Source organism: Triturus cristatus, chromosome 10 (assembly GCF_964204655.1).
Source record: "Triturus cristatus chromosome 10, aTriCri1.1, whole genome shotgun sequence".
NCBI lineage: Eukaryota > Metazoa > Chordata > Amphibia > Caudata > Salamandridae > Triturus > Triturus cristatus.
In genome coordinates, this window is record NC_140593.1 from 201,579,559 (window position 1) to 201,596,053 (window position 16,495).

The 16,495-nt window shown below is 45.0% G+C and overlaps 1 protein-coding gene across 4 annotated transcripts in view; it reads left to right on the forward strand.

The window, feature by feature from the left end:
- Nucleotides 1-16,495, forward strand: part of AGMO (alkylglycerol monooxygenase) — an 890,221-nt gene that overhangs the window by 456,444 nt on the left and 417,282 nt on the right. For all 4 annotated transcript variants that reach the window (XM_085630810.1, XM_085630809.1, XM_085630808.1 and 1 more), the window contains exons 8-9: nt 7,929-7,994; nt 8,084-8,163. In XM_085630810.1, the coding sequence (XP_085486936.1) occupies nt 7,929-7,994; nt 8,084-8,163 (146 nt within the window). The remainder of the gene's footprint in view (nt 1-7,928; nt 7,995-8,083; nt 8,164-16,495) is intronic.

Genomic DNA, 16,495 nt, shown 5'->3' on the forward strand with positions numbered 1-16,495 from the left:
ATTTGTATGGAAAGGGGATTTTTGCAGGTTTACCTCTTCACCTTTTGTTCCTATTTTCACTACTAGGTACTTGTGAAATAGCTTTGAAATGCCCTGAGCTCTACTAAACAGGACTCAGCGCATGTGCTCTGACCCTTGAAAAGGTTGATGTTCAATTGGCTTGTTCCCAATTGGCATAACCCCACTTACTTCTAAGTCCTTAGTATATGATACCAGGGGTGCTTAGAGCCTGTAGGTTGAGGTTTCTGTAGTGGGCTGCAGCACTAGATGTGCCCTGACAAGTCCGACAAGGTAAACCATGGCTCCCACTCTGCCACTGCAGAATGGAAGGGCAGTTTAAAACTGCTAACTCGACTTTGCCATTTGAAGTAATGGCAAAGCCAAACCTCCCTTTTTAATGTATGTACGTCACCCCTATGGCAGCGCTAAGGAGCCCTAAGGCAAGGTGCTGTGTGTTAAAAAGCAGAACCTGTACTTTTAAATGTTTCAGCAGTAAAAACCCTAAATTGTTGTTTTTTACTATGCTAAAGCTAGTAGCCTCATCTGCAAGTACAGAGTTACCAGCTGGCACCCTAGCCCTGCTAACTTCTGAATAGGGCTACTAAGGTTGGCACTGTTTGCTATCAAAAGAAACAGTGCATGAATTCTGATTTATTGGTTAAATCAAATTTAATGTCGCCGGTGGTCAAAGTACAACTTTAGATGGTTTCCAGTGCCTGTTTACTTATGAACACAGGCTTGTCCTTCAGCCAGCTTTCTGGCCTCCTAGGCAGATGTGCTAAAGACTTCTAGCAAAGGATACATCAAAGGTCTGCATGGGAGTGTGGTGTTACCTCCCTCCTCCAGTAGTTATGTTATGTTAATAACATTTGTAAAGCGCAACGGTTACCCTAAGGTGTCCTGGCGCTGTATTGTTGCCTGACCGGAGGGGGTGGACAATCATTGAGTAAAAACCCAGGTCATCAAACCCTTCCTGAACAGAAGAAGACTGGGGGCGTTCCTCAAGGAGAAAGGCAAGTTATTCCACGCCACTGATGCACCGGCCCTGAAGCTCCTACCACCCCAGCTGGCCTTCTTAACAAAAGGCGTTAGAACTTTTTTCGCGCTAGAGGACTGAAGGGTCCTAGTAGGAACATACCATATAAACTTGCCCTGCAAGTACTGAGGGCCAGTCCGATTTAAGGCCTTAAAACTGTGCAAAGGGCCTTAAAACAAACTCTTTGCTTCACCGGAAGCCAGTGCAGCCTGCCTAACTCATTTTTTACCGAAGCAAATTTAGGAATACCCAGTAACAGCCTTGCCGCCGCATTTTGAGCCATCTGCAGCCTGTTAACCAGGTGCTGACGGGCATTCATAAGAATGCCGTTGCAGTAATCCAGTCTTGACATGATAAGCACCGTGACCACCGTCCTGAAGTTCCCCACCGAAAGGTATGGTTTGATTTCCTTAGAATTCGTAGCCACATAAAACAGGCGGAGACCACGGTACTTATATGATCGCTAAAGGTCAGTTTACAATCGACAGTTACGCCTAGATTTTTTGCTTTCGCCGAGGGAATGGGGCAGCTGCCCAGGTCCATCGGCCAGCAGTCAGCAGTCAGGGGTCCAAACATTGGGATTATTTCCGAAGACAATAATCTCAGTTTTGGACGAATTGAGTTTCAGGCAATTCGAGGCCATCCATCCAGCGATCTCCTTCATGCAATCATGAAAGCGCAGTCCCGATTCTTTTTCCATGCCGTCCTTGAAGGATAACACTATTTGAGTGTCGTCCGCGTAGTACGTTAGCTGAAAGCCATGGGATTTTATAAGAGTGGCCAGCGGAATCATATAAATATTAAAAAGGGTGGGACTTAGTGAGGATCCCTGAGGGACCCCACATGGAAGACTAAATGAATCAGAATTATGATCACCCAGGTTGACAGTCTGGGATCTATCAGAGAGAAACCAGCGTAGCAGTTTCCAAGCCACCCCTTGAACTCCCACCTCCGACAAACGATCCATCAAAATCACATGATGGACCGTGTCGAAGGCTGCTGAAAGATCCAACAAGACCATCACAGCTCTGCCACCACCATCCAGGGCCTCCCTAACTTCGTCTAAAGATTTAATTAGGGCCAGTTCAGTATTATGTTCGGTTCTGAAACCGAGTCGAGTATATGGTTGGTATGTAGATAGGTGCTCAACTGGCTATTTATAGCCTTTTCCATGATTTTTGCAGGCATTGAAAGCCGCGAACTCGGCCTATAGCTGCCTGTATCAGAGGGGTCCAGGGTTGGCTTTTTCAATAGGGGAAGAATGGAAGCAGTTTTCCAAGCTTTCGGGAAATACCCCGAGATCAGAATGTCATTGATCAGTGGGTGTAAGGCCCCCCCCCCAATCAATTCCAAGACGGTTTTCGCAATAAAGACAGGACAAGGATCAGTGGGGGAACCCGAACTAATTGAGTTAAAAAATGTTTGCGTTTCAATGCTTTCTAAAGGGAGGAACCGGTCAAGGGTCGGCCCAGTTCAGCAATCTACCATACTCTTACTATGGGAGGAGGTTCCAATACCAGATTGGCCTATAGAGAAGGAAGAGTAAATACCACCCACCTTTTGTTGAAACCAGAATGCCAGTTTGTTGCACAAGCCTGGACTGCTAATAACCTTCGGCGAATTCGGCACCGCTAGCTTCTTCACTGTTTTGAATAATTCTTTTGCATTTGATTTTGCAAGGAGAATTTAATGCGCATAGGACTCCTTTTTTGATTCCAGCAGTAGGTCTTTATAACTTCTGAGGCTCGGTTTATAGATTTCTTTATCTGCGCTTTTGTATTCCTTCCTCCACTTTTTCAAAGGGACCAGTTTTTTACAGGCTTTGTCAAGCTAGTCCGAGTAACCCTCTACTGCCTTATCAATATCCGACGGGAAAGGAAGAAAGGAACTCTTAAGTTCCTCTTCAAACCGAGCCACATGTAAATCCCTCCAGGATCTAAGTTCCAACATCTTAGGAGACCCCGGACTGGGTATCGGTACTTTGGAGTCAGACAATTCAAAAATAACTGGCCTATGATCTGACCAAGCCAGAGGAACTTCCTCAAGTACAGAGAGATCGGGGTCATTAGTATAAATCCCACCTAAAGTGTGCCCCTTGAGGTGCGTGGGACCTTCCACCTGTTGTTTCAAGTCCCCGGTCTCCAAGATTTTATTGAGGTTTAACGTATCTGAGTCCCCTAGATCCTCCAGAATGAAGTAAAAGTCCCCCAGAACTGTGAATGAGTCTGCACACATTCCTTCTTCTAATAGGGTGCCTATTGTATCCAGGACCCCTGTTCTCTGACTTGGTGGACGATAGAGCAATAGCCCCTTAAAACTTTTGGAATGCTTCAAGTTAAAATTAAACCATAGTGCCCCACAAAAGGTATTGGATGCTGGCTGAAAAGTGGGGTTCAAATCATCCTGCCAGGAGTCACGTGGGTGTTAGCCCAAAAGGTGAGCTTCAAAGGAGAAGACGCCTTTGAAGAGCCCACTCGTAAATCTGGCACCCAATATTAATTAACATATTATATTTTTATCCCCTGCCTCTTTTCCTCTGCAAGCCGAATATTCTATGACAGATTGTAGTATTTTAGAGTAGACAGATGAAACCACAATTGATTATGATAGGTGTCCATTTGTCAAGATGTTCATAAAAAGCCTTAATCAACACATTTTACAGTCCAGAATCTGTCACTTGTTTACTTTCTATTTGCCTTCAATGTTCAAAACCATTTAATCCTGCTAAATCTTTCTTGTCATTAAAATCAACAAAGCCATCTAGATGACAATTTTGTAAACCAGCAATTTGAAATGAGACTCACCTTTCATGTCCCGAGGCCATCACTGGGCTGTTGTTTGGTTATTTGCCTGAAGTTGTTATCAATATGGACTGTCTATTTAGGACCTTTTGATCAGCATTTTGTGTAGATCGTTGCTTTAAAAAAGGGGAGCTTGCAGCATATAATTGTGGTCTTCGTTTTTTAATTACTTATGTTTTTAGTGTGTATAAAAAATCACTAGGACCGAGATGGAAGAGAACTAGAAGATTAGTGCACCATAATATCCAGACCCAACGGTTCCTAACAGAGTAATAAGTTAGAGCAAGAAGAGGTTCCACAAAATGACTTGAGCAAATATCAGAATAATTAGAAACAAATTTAATGAAAAGACTTAATATAATATCTTATTTAAGCTGATAGTGATCATAAACTGTTCTGAACTATTCTACTTTTCACCCTGAATTATTATTACTGGAAATGGGGAAATGTTGATACCTGGCCTGCTCAAAACATATATGATTGAAAATAGTAAACAACCACGTGCTCAGTTACATTAAGCAGAGCGGGTCACAGAAAAGGTCCAAAGTAGACTCTGAAGCATTGAATTGTCATTATAGGAGGTAAGGTAAGGTATATTTTATTGTTTAGTTAATTAAAACCATAACAATTTTGGCATAAAAGAAACAAGATAAACTCTAGCTTCATAGTTGGAATGAGACTTAATAAACACTTCATCTAACATTAATCATTGTACAGAAATGGTTGAATAATATTCTCAATTTAAAGGCGTAAAGTGTGTAAGGCTAACAGGAGCTGGAAAATGTAGGTTTGATTCTTAAATTGAGACATGATAAACATTTAATCAAAAAAATTATTTGATGTGAAAAAAGAGCCAGATAAACACAAATTTCGTCCTTGAGTAGAGACATGATAAACACTGCATCTACAAATTCCTTCCATATCCCAGAAAGGGCAAGTAACTCCTCATGTTGTATGAGCATAAAGTGCATTGTGCTGGCTAAACCTATCATGCTGTCTTTATTCTTTCAATGAAACATGTTCAATACTTCATCTAAAAGTTGATTCAATGTGCAAAATGAGGAAGATAAACACAAACTTCGTTCTTCAATTGAGATGTGATAAACACTACATCTAACAAGCATTGGCATAGCCAATAGGTCTCGCCTTTGGGACCTTATAAGTGTTTAGCCATGCAACAGTTGATGTTGTTGCACCAAGGATTTTGTGCTGGATAACTAAACACTTATAAGGTCTCAAAGGGGAGACCTATTGGCTCTGCCAATGCTTGTTTTCTTAGTGTTAAACATAATATCAGGGGGGGTAGGTGGTATGTGGAAGTGCACTACTGACAGCGCCAGTCAAAATCTCAAAATATACCCCGTACAATAATATGAAACCTGTATGGTAACATATCCAAAGCAAAACAAATAAATACCTTTACTAGAAGAAAAAAAACATTTGTCACCAAAAATGTTATTTATCATTTTGAAGTGGAGTGTGCATAAAAACAACAATATCTTGCTGTATGGTTTCAAGGATGAGCACATCACCAGGGCGCTGTATGAATAGCTGCTCGCTGGCCCATTCCTGCCAGATTTCTTCATTGTTTGTGGTATTGTGACATCGGATGTACAAGTCTCGCGCTCTCGTGCACTGCTTTCCCATTCCTCGTCAGAGCGGGGCGCGCACCAATCAGCTGGGGCTTAACGCGGGAACCGAAGCTTAGAGTCCAGACTGCCAGCTTTGATAGTGCTTAGTAGGTGGGAAGAGTCAGAAGTGATTTAGAAGCAAAACAATGTGATTGGCGCAATCCCCCTTCCCCCGAATACCTCGGCCAGCCACACGGTAAGTGGAAGTGGTACATTAACTAAGGAATAAAGGAGAGGAAGAAAAAGCCAAATCACATTTCTGTGCAACATGGGAGGCTTTTTTTTTTTTTAACAAAGAACAAGCCTGCCCACCAGCACTGCCTCGGGCAGCGTTAGAATGAGTAAGGCGTCTTGACAGATGCAGGGACTCTAAAATACAAACATTGTGGTCCTATGTGTCTTTAGTGCATAAGCATTCACTTGGGACACTGGGAGCGCGTGTGAGAGAGAGAAAGGGGGAGCAGTAGGTGCGCGCGCAGTCTGCTCTTTTTGGAAGCACATAATCGTGCTTGTGTCGCGCCCTTGCGCGCTCCCGCAAGGTGGATGCCGCCATAAGCACGAATATGTGCTTCAAAAAAGAGCAGAACAGCTAAAGGTCCTCCTAAGTAGCGCGTGCGCACTGCGTAGGCGAGACCTAAAAATTGATTCAATGCGCACAAAGAGCCAGTAACTCTTCCTATTGTAAGGGGGTAAAGTGCATTTTGCTGGCTAGGGCTATCCCATTAGACCGTCCTCTTTTTGCATGTCCCATAATCTATATAGCTAGCTAAATACTGTTAAAAGTGTAAAAGTATAAAAAAGGTGCAATGTGCCATATGAGGGGAGAACCTTGGAAATTAGATGTTAAGCGTTGACAAGGCATACTTATTCATAAATTTAAAAGCATCCTTCAGGAATTTAAAAAATCTAGCCATTAACTGGGCATGTGTCCCACTTAGACATGTTGCTATTGCATTTTGACGTTGCCTGATTCCTAAAACACAAAATACAGGAGTCAACCATAATACCTGAAGCTATCCAATTTGTGACACACACAAACTACATACAACAATGATTCGAGTTTGTAATTGCACAGCCTGCAGGGTTAAAATGCTGCATCTCAATAGGCGATCGCAATAAAACAATGTTTAAGTGAAGCGACTAATCATGGTTAGAGACAACACAACATGAGTTCAAAGAGGATATGGAGCCCTGAGTTCAAAGTTGCAGGCTTCTTCTTGTTGGACCTCTCAAATACACATTTCTGTGGCTTTGCTCTGTTATGCAGAGTTAAATCATAGATGATGTCTGAAATCAGCTTCACAGTCTTTGTGGAGTAGATGCAAGGAACTTCGAGATGGGCTACTGTAAGTGGGATTTCATGTAAGAATTCAGGCACAGCAAGAGTCGGAAGCATAGTGTAAAGTCCTCATTCTGTTTCCCTTCTTTTGTCTTCATTGAAAGATCGGGGAGTGTGATCACATAGCATATCTCACAAAAACTTCTATTACTTTGGAGGGCTCCTTTTCCTGATGTGATGACTCCTCCTTATCTTACAGCTAATGGGTTTGGTGCACTATTGACACTAAGACGTGCCATTTGATGATAATATTTTTCATGTGCGTGGCTTGTGGCCTGACAACTAGCATCATGGGCCTTCCCTCTCTGATTGTATTCCCTTGAGTGAAAGCTGGAAGTAATAAGAAGTCAGTATTTGGAAAATGTATATGTAATAATATGGGTATTTTGTAGAGCTCAAACCTAGATACAAAGCATCATGATGCTGTTCTTAGGTAAAGGTACAATTGAGAGTACAGAGGTGAGGCGAGTATTTAGGGAAAGACATGCATAGTGGATTTTGGAGGAGAAGAGAACATTTTCAGCTGTGTCTATCACTTTGAGCTTGTATATGTTAGTTACATGTTTCATAAAGTTGTGAGTCTTAGTTCCTTCCTGTCATGCAAGAGTAAAAGGGCTTTCTGTATCTAAGTGGGGCGGGTTCTGGAGATCAGACTGACAGCGGAAGGCTTAATGACTTTTTTCTCCTTTATGAATTTAGTTTTTAAATCCTAACTATTTTGCTGGAAAAGGTAATATTTTGCACAGTGTAGAACGTGAGTATATTTGCCTGATAAGGCTTGATAGTGTATTGTACTGCTTAATTTTTAGAAATTCATTTAGTCAATCTGAACCAGGTTCACTGAGATTGCAATTAAGCCTGACAGCCCCAGTGAACCCTTAGGCATACATAGAAACCTTTCAGTATCCTATGATCCCTTTATATCAGAACGTTTTCCATAACTGAATTTTGGTCGTGGTTGCTGTTGTTGTATACCACATGTAATTCAAATTTTCCCCTCCTTCCCCATCCTTTAGAACACTTTTCAGCAGTTTTATACACTTTATAAATCAAATAAACTTTCTTACTCTTGTGAAAATCATCATACTCTGTGAAACCACCTGATTCCGTTTGTTTTACAGGACGAAACCCTTACTGTATTGACTCAAACTATGCAGGTACCCTCATTATCTGGGACAGGATGTTTGGTAAGTAGGAGTTGTGTACACTATCCACTAAAATCCTATATTCTCCCCATTATTGTTTTTTTAATTAATGTAATTGTCATTTTTTTTAGGAACATTTGTACCAGAAAAAGAGAAGGTTGTTTATGGCCTTACACACCCAATAAACACATTTCATCCTTTCCAAGTACAGGTAATATCAATAGTTTAATATTGAATGCCATAAGTGCGTACTTAATGCAGTTGTTAAAAAGGCAAATAGTATTTCAAGATTTTTACCTGTCTAAAGTGATATGGGATTGCTGCTTAAAATGACCCTAGGTAAAACCTTTCTTCTCTTGTATTCAAACGCTGATTAGTACAAATGAAAAATATTGTAAATCCCCATCTCTCCTGTTAAGGTTGGCTTAGTGTAGATCTCTTCAGCCTTCTTTCATGCCAAATGGTTGGAAGATGTGAAGATCAGTGTAGAGGATGTTTTATATAGAGTTGTGGGATTTGTTATAGGAAGAAGCAGAGGAATTGTGCAGGTTTTTTACACAATGCTTCTCACATGTTCTGGGTGTTGTAGCCATTGTTGAAAATTGGGTCGTTTCTTTACGAAAACTGTATAGAAACGAGATAAGTGTTCAATTACAAAGCTAGGGAGTCTATTTTTGTCATGTACCATTACAACGATTAATTTCAAGGGCCTCTTTGCTTCGGCAGAGAAACGTGAACACAGGCAAATGCAAAAGCTTGAGACCTGGTCAAAGTAAAATAGTTTGTTTTGATTAAACATATCAATTGGACTGACGATTACTATTTGGTTAAACACCTTATATGCCTCAAATGCTGCCTCCTCCACTTTTAATTACTCACAGTAAAATGTATACGAGATCAAAATGAAAGAAACACAGCAAAAGGATGTGAGATGCTAATAAAAGAAATACCTTTGCTCTAAATGAATTGAACCCTCTATGTTGCCAGATGTGTTCAACCGTATGGGCACAATCTAAGTTATTTCAAGTATGAGGTCATCATCAATACTTTATTGTTTAAGTTAATAAAAATATTTTAACAAAACAATTAAAATGGCATATAAACATTGTCAGGTGTCATTAAAAATACAAACAAGGGAAGAGTGTTTTACTGTATCAGTTACTGTGATCACACCAGTCCTCGGTCCAAAGTGCTTTGGTGTCATTAAAATCCAAACAATAAGATTGCATTTGTGACAGAGGCCTCGACTACAAAGTACCAATGTAAAAACAAATTACAACTAGACAATGATTCATGGTATTCGAGTACATTTTAGCGGTGTGACCATCAGGTGAAATTAAGTAGACAGTGATCATCACAGGGCGCTAAGTTTTCCCTCAGACCATATTACTTATTCATAAAACATCAAAAATGTCATAATTTTGCAACTGTTATTTTTTCCCATTGTCAGCTTTGCGCCACTCAAAATCAGTCACTCAAATGCATTTTACTTTTATCTAGTGTTGCCCATAGCCCTGTGACCTACACTGCACCATTGTAATAGCTAGTTACATGCTTAGCTGAGTAATGCTCTGTTCTGCCTATTGCTTCTCACAAGGTGCTACTCTCTTCAGCTCACAGTGTCTCACCTAATGCACTAGGCTCAGGACCTGCAAATAAATGGTGCTTCTTAGATGTATAAAGCCCACTGCTCTCCGTGGTGAACAATACTTATTACATTACGTCTATGTTGTTCTGTGTAAATAGACATCTCTAGTTGCATTGCTCTATTGGCATGAACCCTCCATTTGTGACATTTTGTGCAACTGTACTGTACACAATTCAAACTTGTGGGCATTGCCAATGCTTAATCTATCAGTTTCATACTCAAGTACAGATCTTCAATCACTTTCAAGGCATAAAGCTAACTGCATTTTAGGCAGACCGTATTGTGGAATATTTCAGTTTCTGGAGTATCCGCTGTTCCATGCATCTCTTTACTACTAGTAACATGTTTTTGCTGTATTTTATTATACAAAGTTTATTAAAGACTATTTTCACCATGAAGAATAAATGTTATCTGCAACTCTGACTGCAAGCAAAACTGCATAATTGAAGTACCTATCCTCAAACACTTTTTTATTGTAGAATCATTTTATACAGCCTAAAGTACTACCTGAGCTTTTCCATCACACCACCTTGTATTCCCCAGGGTATCTAGTTTTCAAAAATGAGGAAGCTTGCTAGGTTTCCCTAGGTGGTGCTGAGCCAGAGCCCAAAATCCACGGCTATCCACATTGAAAAAATGTCTGTTTTCACTGGAAAATGTTGTGTTTTGGGCTGTTTCCTCTTACCGGCACTAGGCCTACCCACAGAAGGGAGGTTCTATTTGTTTTGGAAAACATATGGGAGCAAAGAATAGTAGAACATTTGTTATTACCAAATAGATTTTGCTGTATTTGTGCCTTCTGAATGTAAGCCAGTGTGTAAGAAGGAAGATATTTTGAAAAATACCCTCTAAATCGTATGCTATTATACGTACCCACAAAGTCAGAGATGTACAAATAACCACTGCTCCTAAACTCCATATATAATGGCAATTTCAGAAATACATAGGTTTCCTTGCTACTCATTTCTCTATTAAAATATTTCACTGTATGAATTGTTCTATACACGATATACAATGAAAAACCATTGTATGGTGCAACAGAGTTGTTGACTCCAGGTACCTTGGTCTGTTGGAGAATATACAAACCCTATATAACCCTACAACCTTAAGGGTCTACAGACGTAATGCTATATTGCTTTTGTAAATCAGCCATCATGACTAAAAGTTACAGATGAAAACGTTGTCACAAATGGCTGTTTTGTTCCTACTCATTTTCAATATTTCTTTATTTCACAAGTTAGTTTCTCTAAGAAAACCTTGAGGAATCTACACATATGAACCCTTGCTGAATTCAGAATGTTGTCTGCATTCCAGAAATCTATAGGTGTCCTGGATCACCCATACCTTTCTCTGACAAATGGCAAAACTGTTGTAAAAAATATTTTTTTATTCAGCTCTGCATGTTCCTGAAGGCCGGGAAGATGATGAATTTAACTCCGTGAACTGTTCGTTAATGCAATTTTTAGGAAACATATCGGAAACTTTTATCCGGAGCACTTTTTTCCCTGATAAGCTCAAACTTTAACTATATTTTTCCTATTTTCTAAGACTTGCAAGGGAAATCCACAAAACCTGGGTTCCTTTACAATCCCAAGGATATTGGGGAAAAAAGGAGGCAAAGTTGGTTTTGGAAGATGGTGTACTAGTAGGTGTAGGTAGGACCTACCACTAGTAATAAGGCCACAATCACACTATGAGATCCAGTCAAGGTCCCAATCAATGATACCCTTAGTAACTGGCAATGATCAGGCAGGCTTAACTTAGGCGAAGGTGTGCATAGCATTTAAAACACCAATACATTAAATAAGTAGAAATTAACACAGAAAAAAATCCAACACTAATTTATACAAATGTGAAATATTTTTATTATGAAAAATAACAACCAAAATGACAAAAATCCAATGTAGGGAACCGAAGATATACATTTTCAAAGACTGAACACATCAAGTGCCTAAAAGCCAAAGCGCCACTTTAGGATGTCTTGTCATGCTTGACCAGGTCAAAGTCAAAGTGTCAGGTCAACTGCAATGGAGCGTGGATTGGATGCACTTAACCGTAGAGCCTGGTAAAGTTTTTACCTTCTGACTTGGAGCTTTTCTCTTGACATCAAGCAAGGCTCCGCGTCCGGCTTGGTTTCGGTTCGATGACAGGGACTTGGCTCAGCATGAGGCTTTGGTGAAATTGTTGAAGGCTTAAGGTCTGGAGCTTTCAGTGTGACAAACCTGAAAGCCGGGTTGTGGTTCGATGTCGGCAGCTTGTCTCTTGTCGACAAGTCGATCACCTTATGGAGCTTTTTACCAAAAATTCCCCAATCTTCTCCAAACTTCTGGATCTTTTTCCAGAAGGTTCCTTTGTAGGTTTACACTTCCAGAACCCCAATCCAAGGGTCTAGAACATCTGAGAAGGTCCATGGGATGTTGCTACTATGTTTTCCACTATGCAGCAGGCCAAATCCTTAAAATTCCACTGGAGACTGTCCAGCGGAGATATTCTTGGTGGAGCTGATGCAGGTGGAGCTTTTTAACCTGTTGCTTTGAGGTAGTCCACTCCTTCACTTTTAGAAGCAAGGCAAAGTCCTTAGGGCTATAGTTCCACAGTGTGCAGCAGGTGCATTTTGGGCCAATGGAAGTGGGTAACCAGGCGATGATAGGTTTTGTCTTGGCCTAAGTGTCCTGCCAGGGGTACATCATGGGCTAGGCCTAGGAGGAAACTTCGGAAACGCAGGGGTACCACCAGTACCCGGGCCGATCCCAGCTCAGCCGACTTCTGTTCGCTGTACAGGAGGCCGTTTTCCCAATATACCCAGTGGGTTCCGGACTGGTCACCTGCTGCCTGGGCTTCGGCCTGCTGTCGGGGTCCAATGAGGGAAGGGCAGGTGGCTTGTTCCTTGCAGAATTCTTCTCGGGAGGAACCTCCCTCGCAGTGCCAATGGGCCATCTTGGGTAGGTCCCCGAGCTCGGTCAGTTGCTCGGGGTCTGGATGCACTGACCCGTCATCGGGAACGGGTTCTTCCTCCGGAAGAGGGTCGTCGGGCTCGGGTAGCGCATCCCGGTCCTCGGGGACGGCGACTGGGTTCAGGGGTAAGGCCTCAACTCCCTCGGAGGAAGGCGATCGGGCAGACATGGAGCGCGTGGTGGCGCATACCCATTCGGGTAGGCCCATCATCTCCAGATGGGCTCTTCGTTCCACTTGTCCCCACAGGGAGCTCTCGAGGTCGTTGCCCAGGAGGCAGTCTACTGGTTGGGAGGTTCGGACTGCCACTCTCAATTTACCGGTGACTCCCCCCATTCGAAGGGTACCAGGGCCATCCGGCAGAGGCTCTCGGAATAGTCCGAAGATATGACTGGACAGAAGGCGTCGGGCAGGATCTGGTCTTCGGAGACCAGGTGGTAGTGGACCGCTGTGACACTCGCCCCGGTGTCGCGGAGGGCCTCGACTCGGTGACCGTTGACCGTCACTTGTTGTCGGTACTTCTTCGTGTTGACGGGTAGGGGTGTTCCAGGAACCATCTCTCGGTCTCCTATGGAGACCAGGGCCATGGCTGCTGGTTCCCACTCTTCGGAGTCTTCCATCTCTTCTCCTAGGGCTACGGAGGCCATTTGTCGGGCTGGAGGGGCTGTTGTTGCGGGTCGTTGGTACATGGGACACTGGGGGTCACTGGCATAGTGTCCGGTCTGTTGGCAGTGGAAACAGGTGATCTTGACTCGGGGCCCCTGCCTCCCCGGGTGCCCTGTGCTGGCTGGAGGTGGGGCTGGAAAGTGCGGGGGTTGACCTCTGGGGGGACTGTGCTGGGAGCCCACCTGGGATTCCCTCAGTCGGCCTTGGTTCCCTCCGCCCCTCTGGCGGGGGGGGTCCCTGACTGTGGCGACCGTAGTCTCCCACGGGTCCCCGGGAGGCCCGGGTGTTCACCCATCGGTCAGCTTCGACTGCCAGTTTCCGAGGATCAGTGAGCTTGCTGTCCAGGAGGTGCTGGCGTAACTCCAGAAAGCAATTTGCGGACAAGTGTTCCCATGCTATTAGGTCAAACAGTTCCTCAAAGGTGGAGACCTTGCTGCCCTTGATCCACCCGTCCAAATCCCGGCTGTAAAAGTTCACGTATTCCACCCACGTAGTACCGGGTATCTTTTTGCAGTCTCAGAACCGTTGTCGGTACATCTCGGGGGTGAGTCCATATCTGGCTAAGAGGGCCTCTTTCATGTGGCTGTAGGAATTCAGCACCCTGGAGGGCAAATCCAGCAGGGTATCTCTCCCCTCGCTCAGGAACCGGCCCCACAAGCCAGCCCCCCAATCCTTCTGCGGAACTCGGTGGGAGGTCATGGCGACTTCGTAGGCCTTGAATCACTGCTGGATGTCGTGGTTCTTGTAGTATTCCTTCACCACATCCTTGGGGAAGTGGACCTTTGGTTCCACTGCGGAGGAGGGCGGTTGGTTTCCCGTGGTTCTGGACTCCTCATTTTTGGCCTTGAGTTCGATCTCTTTTAGGCTGCGTTCATGTTCTAGTTGAAGTTTTCTTTCTTCGTGTTCTCGCTGGCATTTCTTTTCCTCGAGTTCTCCTTGTAGGCGTAATTGTTCTACGGCTAACTTTTTTTCGGCCAATTTTAGCTCTCCCTCTATTTTTAGTTTGGCTAGTTCTAGTTTGTGGTTGCGGCCCCTCTCTCGGTCCGCTAGCTCTTCCGGGGATAGGCCCCCCCTCTGGGGCGTTGCTCCTTACCTGGATGCTTCGTGGTTCGTTTGGCGGCTCTCTTTCGGTTTGGGGCAGGGAAGCTCCTGCCTCGACCCGGTTTTCAATGCTTCCTGGAAATCTTCTTTGGTGCTTAATCCGGTGGTAGCGATTCCAAGGTCTTTGCAGAACTGTTTTTGTTCTCGATGCGTATAGTATTCCAACTGGTCCTCTCGGAACGTCAGGCTTGTGTTGGTTCCTGCGGTACTCATGGTGGTTTCTCCTTCCATCTCCTTTTGGTAGTGCGTCAGCCGTTGACTGTACGATCTCTAGGTGTCGGCTCGGATCCCGTCGTCTGCCACCAAATGTTGGAAGGGCGTTCTCCAGGGGGCTTCGGAATACGTTCCTGACCACCCTTTGACCCACCTCTCCCAGAGTTAGGCCGAGCAATGGCGGGGAGGCCCTTCCTGGAAGGGTCTCGTTTCTAGGATCGTACACGCTGAGCTTACACTATTTGACAGAGTGACACCACACAGTAGTTCTTAGTAAGACAGTATGCTTTATCGATAGTTTCAGGGGATCTTTATGATCCGTGATGCAGCTGTTGGATCAATGCCACAAGCGGCGGCGGTTTCGTGATGTGGGTATTGGGGTAGCGGGACAGTCTTTAAGTTCAGTGTCTCTGCGGAGTATCCTTCGCACAGCTCTCAATCCTCGAGCTGGGGGATTTGGGTCCACTCGGCAATCTCCGCCGATTCTCCTGGAGGGGAGCGCCGCGAGTCTCTCAGCAGGCACAGGTGGTTTCAGATTCTCGGGAGCCGCGACGGTGTCAGCAGGGCTCAGATGGTTCAGAGTTCGGGGAGCCGCGACAGCGTCAGCAGGGCTCAGATGGTTTCAGAGTTCGGGGAGCCGCGACAGCGTCAGCAGGGCTCAGATGGTTTCAGAGTTCGGGGAGCCGCGACAGCTCAGCAGGGCTCAGATGGTTTCAGAGTTCGGGGAGCCGCGACAGCATCAGCAGGGCTCAGATGGTTTCAGAGTTCGGGGAGCCGCGACAGCGTCAGCAGGGCTCAGATGGTTTCAGAGTTCGGGGAGCCGCGACAGCGTCAGCAGGGCTCAGATGGTTTCAGAGTTTGGGGAGCCGCGACAGCTCAGCAGGGCTCAGATGGTTTCAGAGTTCGGGGAGCCGTGACAGCATCAGCAGGGCTCAGATGGTTTCAGAGTTCGGGGAGCCACGGCCGCAACAGCGTCAGCAGGGCTCAGATGGTTTCAGAGTTCGGGGAGCCGCGACATCGTCAGCAGGGCTCAGATGGTTTCAGAGGTCGGGGAGCCGCGACAGCGTCAGCAGGGCTCAGATGGTTTCAGAGGTCGGGTAGCGACCCTGGGTTCAGAAACACTGCTGCACGCCTCACACTGCTGCACGCCTCACACTGCTGCACGCCACACACTGCTGCATGCCACACACTGCTGCACGCCTCACACTGCTGCACGCCTCACACTGCTGCAAGCCGCACACTGCTGCACGCCTCACACTGCTGCACGCTTCACACTGCTGCACGCCGCACACTGGTACACACCACACACTGCTGCACACCACACACTGCTGCATGCCGCTGCACGCCACTCACTGCTGCACGCCACACACTGCTGCACGCCGCACACTACTGCACGCCGCACACTGCTGCATGCCGCACACTGCTGCACGCCGCACAATGCTACACGAAACACTGCTGCATGCCACACACTGCTGCCCCGCCTCGCTACTCCAAGCGGTGAGTTTTGGATCCACTCCGGTTGTTGTCATTTGGTTTTGACTACTTTGCTCCCCTTCCCTCCTCCCCTCCCCTACACCCCAGGTGATGTTCCGTTCCCTTTGCCTTCCAGAGACCTTTTCGCTCATTTACCTCTGACGTACAGTCCAACCTGAATTGCGACCACTTCGTGGCCTGCCTTCACGTCTACTTTGATTCCTCTTCCACGCCAGCGCTTCATTTCACGCACCTCAGGTAGGCACATGTTAGTCCTCCCTCCCGCTCCTATTAACTTCAATTAAGGTCTGTTCTAAACCGCTCTGATACTCACCTTCATTTACACAGCACTCCTTGAATAGGCGACCTTGGTCCTGAAGATGATCCTAATTAAATAGGATCGAAACGCCGTCGACCTCTGCCCACCAGCTCCAACTCCCTTGGCGCCTCTTGACCTCTTGGTTCTTTAACATATTTGTGAGACCGGCCT